Raw genomic sequence first — 6010 nt, 5'->3', positions numbered from 1 at the left:
AAAAAAGAACATTTTTTTCATCGCAACACTCTCTAATTTAGACAATGACACAGGTATTTCCTTGATGACGCATCTTGCTGCTCTTCGAGATGGTAAATCCCGGACAGCACTGGTCCTGTTGCGCCAACTGAGAGCTGCTGAGATCGCTACTGATGGCCGCCGCGCACTCACCGTCCTCGCCAGCTGGCTGCGGCGCGTCGGCGTTGCTCTTTCGCGCCTGTAGGACGAAATCCACGGACAAATTGGACTCGTCCTCGGAACTCGACGAGGACGAGGACGAGGACGAGGATGAAGTGGCATTGATCTTCACTTCCGGTTTCACGTGCACGCTCGCCGATAGATTTTCGACGCGCGGCGACAAGTTGTCCCGGTGCTGCCGGAAGTGCTCCTCCGTGTCGTTGAGGAGCGAGCTGAACATGTCCGATGCATTCCTCATGCCTACCGCGCCCATCGAATTCGATCGACATTCTGCAAGCAACATTTCAATTTTCTGTCGCGCCTAGATCAAGTAATAGAATAAGAAAGAAGAGTCTCTCTCACACCTCGTATCTCGACATTCTTGGTCGGCGAATTGGCGACCGACCGTCGCGCGACATCTTGAAAAGTAATGGGCGAGTATATCCTTCTCTCCTCGGAGAAGAATCCCGAGGAGCCCGGTGGCGTCGGGGACGACATCTTGGAGGAACCTCGACGTTTCGGCGGCCCGTCTCCCGCGGTCGACTTGTCGAACATGCCTGGGCTTATCAGGCCTATCGCTCCTACCGAGGAAATCCTCTTCTCGAAGCTCCTAGTGTGCCACTGATGAGGCTCCTGTATAGTGATTCCCTTGGTCGTGACGGAACGACGTTCTCGCTTCTCCAACCAATAGGTCTTCATTGTGCCCTTTCCCTTCACCTCGATTTCTCCGCGTTCCTTCACCTTATACGAGGGCGACAGCAGTTCCTGGGTGGACTGGGATATATGTATCTGCATCGCTTGGCTCGTCGCCTCCATGCGGGCTGCTGTGTTGACAGAATCACCAAAGAGGCAGTATCGTGGCATCTTTAAGCCAACGATACCGGCTACAACCGCACCACTGTGAATGCCAACGCGTATCTGAAGATGGTTGCCTGCCAACATTTACTTTTCTTTATATTTTATACTTTCTAGACGAGATCAATTTCAAAAGTACGAAAAGAGTGATTGAAAAATTCGATTTTAAAAACGCAACATTTACAATATACACCTGTTGAGCGATCCTTGAGATCGGTTATCGCTTCGACCATATCAAGCGCCATATCGCATACGCGATCTGCATGATCGTTCTCTTTTACCGGCGCACCAGAAACCACCATGTAAGCGTCACCGATAGTTTCGACCTTGAATAAAAAGGACTGGGTGATTTGTTAGAAAAAATACTTTTCAACGTAAACTGCTTGATTGTAATTGAAAGAAGACTGAATCTCGAGAGAGAGATAACTTGGAGAAAATGTAATGAATACCTTGTAAACTCGATTTCTCTCGGTTAAAGTATCAAACAACGAATACATGGCGTTTAACATGGACACAACTTCCATCGGTGAGATCCTACTGCAGATCTCGGTAAAAGTTACCACGTCCGAGAACAGGATCGATACACTATCAAACATCTACGAGCAAGCCGAATAATAAAGAAATGTCTATTTGGATAATTATTTTGAGCACAATAGGTTTAGAAAATTTATGTATGACGATTGCAGGGTTGTTTTCGATTTGGCTAAAATAAAAAAATTGTATAAAAGGAGAGATAATTAATTTTGAGCTTTAGTTTTGAATACCTCGCAAGTATCGATCGGACTCTCGCCATTCCTCAAACGGTCCGCGACCTGTTTTGGAATCATTTGATACAACAACTCATCTGTACGCTTCATTTCTTCGTCCAGTTTCCTCATAGATTCCTCCAGCTTCTTACTCTTAAGCTGTTCTTGATCTAACGCCAGTTTTAACTCGACCGACTGTTGAGTCCCAGCGAGCATGAGGTCTCTAGAAAGGTTTAACTGCAGTAACAACTGGTTTAACAATAGTTTGGGGGAAAAGGGGATTTACCGGCTAAAATCGTGCATCGAGAGATCATTTATGTAAAGGCCGGTTGCTATTAAAGCGTTGAGGTCGGGCATGACAGGTGTACCGAGATACATCATCATTTTCCAGTTGTCCATGTATATCATTTGACCTGAAAAATGTCCTTTCATGACACAAATAAGAAGAGGTCTCGCGTGGAATTCCCAAGTAAAAGCGTACCCTTCAGTCGTAAAGTCTTATCTTCTACCGTCTCAAGCTCGTCGCTCAAGAGAATTTCGTTTCTGTGTCGATCATTCAATCGTTCCGTAAGCACTGGCTCAACAGTAACCAACTCGAAAATGTTGTTTGTTCTGTTTAATATCTAAATTATAGAAAATGAGTGAGTCGGGAAGGATTCGAAATCGTTTCTTCGTCGGAGAGATTTAAAAGTCATAGGTGTCAAGTATTTCGAAATAGGGATGGGATCTACTTATCTCTTACGTTTACTAAATTTACCGATTGAAATTTAAACGCGATAAGTGGTCGAACCAAATCGAAAAAGTACGTAATCTTCTTGCCAACCAGATCTGGCAATATGACCATTAGTGAATTGCCGATGCTCCGGACAACCATATCTGATCTGAAATTGAAAGGGTAGTTGCATAATGTGTAGATGGAATGTAAAATTGGATTTATGCAGAAAACATGCAGCGCACCCAAAGACGATGCAGAAGGGAAATATCTCAAAGAGCACGCACGCTCCGATCGGCAGGTGTTTCTCCTCGCGAGTCATCGCGAGGGATGCTAGGGTAAAGGCGCGATTGTCGAAGGTAAGTTGAAAGGTGACGTGGACAGTGTCGAAAAGCACTTCCTCGCGCACCAGCTCGATCTGCAGTTCCTTGTGATAAAAGTGTCGGGCGACTTCCCTTATTTGGCCCATCGTGTAGTAGACGAAGCCCCGGCGTTTGCTTCGATAGTGTAGCGTCAACCCTATCGCGTTTAAGCGCAAGTTGAGGACGTGGCTATATGTATGTACATACGAGCGGCTCTGTGACTGACCTTGACGAGTCTCGTTTTCGCATATGAACGAAGGCGCTCGCATTCTCGGATAGGAAAACTTGAGGTACTCGTGAAGATTGTCTAGACCGTTGAGAAAGTCCCTGACGTGCCGCCCGAGCACTGAGAGTACGCGGTCGTAACCGTATTGTCCGACGAAACCTACAAAGTGCACCCCCATTTGATCGAAGAACTCCTTTTCCGTTACGCCGAGAACCTGAAGAGTAAGTATTGAATAAGGCTCTCTCTTTTCTCTCTTTTCTCTCATTTACCTGAATTGCTTTCTTCGCTAATCTCGGTATCAGGTTCTCCGGGTAGACCTGGTGAACGCTGAAGCTCGGCTGATCCACGGACGCTTGCCTGCGAATCTCCTCCCATCTGTCCTCGCCGTAAACCTGCCTTATGTATTCAGCTAGGTTCTCCAAGATTAGACCGTACATGTTTCTTTAGACGTTGTCAAACCTTTCTTCACACTGTGTGATCACTGACCTCGCTCACTAAAAGGATACAGTGGTGGGGTCGGTCCCTTGAATTCAAATCAACCTGGCATATGGATAAGAGAGCTAAGAGCGCGATTATTATTAGATCGTTGATCATTTCGCTCACGTATGTCGGCTCATCGATGACCCTGTGCTCATCGATGCCGCTCATTTATTTCCGACGCTTCGACACACGCGTTACAAAGTAATGAAAAAATTACCACCTTTTCGGATATTCAAGATGCACTTGAAATTGCGAAATGCATTTTCCTGCAAATCCAAAGTGATTTCATATGGGGCATCTGCGCTTCTATTTATACGGGGCACTTTCGCAAGAGCGTAAAGTCGCTAGAAAAATATCCTGAAATAAACACCGCGCTTATACGATCCGATCTTATACCCCATCTGAGAGGGCGTTAACTTTTCAAATGTATCAAATTTTACACTTTTACACCGATTTTCATCCATCATGGGGCAAATTTCATCCTTTGATACAATTTCACCTGGTGAAAATTTCTTTTCACACGCACTTAATCATACGCCAGCTCTCTATTTATCCATACGTATAACGATGGGATACTTGGTCACTTGCCTAAATTTGCCCCAATTGGCCTCTTGTAAATCCCTCTTGTAAGGATGTCCTTTTGAAAGATGCGGAGCGGAGCACAGTGCACGGAATAATCAGATGGATTCGATAGACTCTCCCACCGCTTTCCGCAACTTTTCAATCTCGTCCTTCTCCCCACTTATTCCTACTTTCCTCTTCCGTCGTTCCATTTTCTTTCCTCAATCTATTTAGGCTCTCTATAGACGTACACCCCCTCTTGCTCGCACCTGCTGCAATCAGGGCCGGATTTTGTCACTTTTCGTGTCGAGAGCGATTTGCAATTTTTCAGCTCGAAGAGCGCTCTGGAGAGATAGCAATTGCACTCTTGTAAACTCTTGTAAAAAATATTGATAGGTTCTTCTACCTAGAGAGTAAGAGAGAAAAGCGGGGAAGGGAAAGAACTAGAGGATTACCATCTCAGGATCCGTTCCTGTCTCTCTCGCAGCTGTTAGCTAATGAGATTAACCCTGCTTTGCGTGCTACTCGATTATGATTATGAATACGAATTGTAATTGTCCTTCCGGTTAATTAGAATCGTCGAGCGTTCACAATCGCGAATCGATATCGCGTTTAATCTCGGTATATATGTTGCCATTGCCATTACCTGCCATTACTGGCACACGTACGTGAGAAAATCAACTTGTGTTCCAACCGTAAGCTAAAATCTAACAATCAAATGTCCAGATTGTGCGACTTTTCACTCGCGTCGCAAAAATGTCTCGTTCCGCTCTTTCCCGCTCTTTCGATTCGAACTGTGTTTCGCGGGGAAAAGCGGCACTCGCGAAGGCACTCGAGGTCGTACATAGACTCTAACCCGGGATCAATCCGCTAAATCTTGTTTTTTCCACCATTTCCAACTACCTCGAATAATAGTTGACTCGATTAGATTTCGGACAAACCTGGCCACAATGCCGACACAATATAAGGAGCGTCCACATTCTTTTCTATCTATATAGTGAATTCTCACGCCAAGAGGCCATTTTATCCTTTTTACAGACAACTCGGACGAGACGTGTAATCGATATATTTATTTCCCAGGGAAAGCTAACATATCCATCGTATCGTCTAGAAGCAAATAATAGAACCATTTGGTGATGCGATTAGATATATCTTTTGACCTCGAAACGAGTGTCAAAATATATATATTACTTACTCTGTGCGTGTACAATTTCCATGTTATTTCCATAAATGAAAGGAAACACTCGTGTGCATTTTTGCGAATGTAAAATTAGTGAAACGTATGCGAATACACGTAGGGTGATAAAAAAGAAAGGTTAGAGGATGAAAGGAGACATAGCACGTAGAACGATAGCTCGTGAGCGATCCGCGAGCGCGACGAGCATGCGAGCAACGACGCTACTGCACTGTCGAACACGAAACTGGCATTTCCTGCTATTCGACGTCAAGCTTCACGTTACGGGCGTCAACGGGAGACAATAAATTGCTATCCCCATCGATTACCAATGAGTACGAGTCGCATTAATGCTCGATCGTCGTCGCGGTTTCTCACCTACAATCAAATATTCATTTTTCTTTATTTTAATAATAATTTCCTTTTTCTTGTTTATACCTTGCCAACCATACTTGGATAATATATATGTATATATGTATGCGCGTTGTCTGTTTTTCTCTTTTCCATCTTGAGAAACAGTGGTCCGAAAATGCAAAAGCGACCAACAATTTAATAGCTCTCTTTGAAGCTTTTCCAAAAATAATTCGCTATTGTCCGCATATCTCATATAGGGGACATTTTTATTACGTAACGACGGTAACGAAACGTTGTCGAGCCTGATTGGGAATTGGGATTGGGGGCATTTGGGGGGAGACCGGAGACGAGACACATTGCATG

General features: G+C 44.7%; 1 protein-coding gene across 20 annotated transcripts; it reads right to left on the bottom strand.

Moving 5' to 3' along the window:
• Window positions 1–11: 11 nt before the first annotated feature.
• On the bottom strand, window positions 12–5526 carry LOC105562868 (soluble guanylate cyclase 88E). 20 transcript variants are annotated; one of them, XM_012013989.1, is made up of 14 exons: window positions 5315–5526; window positions 4147–5226; window positions 3682–3915; window positions 3348–3572; window positions 3079–3292; window positions 2736–3009; window positions 2521–2659; window positions 2260–2401; window positions 2065–2191; window positions 1797–2001; window positions 1482–1628; window positions 1217–1373; window positions 543–1109; window positions 12–468 (listed from the first exon to the last, which is right to left on the bottom strand). In XM_012013989.1, the coding sequence occupies exons 4-14, from the start codon at window positions 3513–3515 to the stop codon at window positions 38–40; spliced, it is 2571 nt and encodes an 856-aa protein (XP_011869379.1). In that variant the 5' UTR covers window positions 3516–3572; window positions 3682–3915; window positions 4147–5226; window positions 5315–5526; the 3' UTR covers window positions 12–37. The 20 variants fall into 20 exon arrangements, with proteins under 20 accessions (XP_011869379.1, XP_011869380.1, XP_011869386.1 ...); XM_012013990.1 differs by having other exon boundaries at window positions 3348–3915; window positions 4147–4463; window positions 4575–5226; XM_012013996.1 differs by having other exon boundaries at window positions 3348–3915; window positions 4147–4391; window positions 4575–5226.
• Window positions 5527–6010: the final 484 nt, after the last annotated feature.

This window comes from Vollenhovia emeryi, unplaced genomic scaffold (assembly GCF_000949405.1).
Source record: "Vollenhovia emeryi isolate VEMERY1.0 unplaced genomic scaffold, V.emery_V1.0 DF939183.1, whole genome shotgun sequence".
Lineage (NCBI taxonomy): Eukaryota > Metazoa > Arthropoda > Insecta > Hymenoptera > Formicidae > Vollenhovia > Vollenhovia emeryi.
Note: the sequence above shows the minus strand (reverse complement) of the source record. Positions and strands in the feature narration are given on the sequence as shown.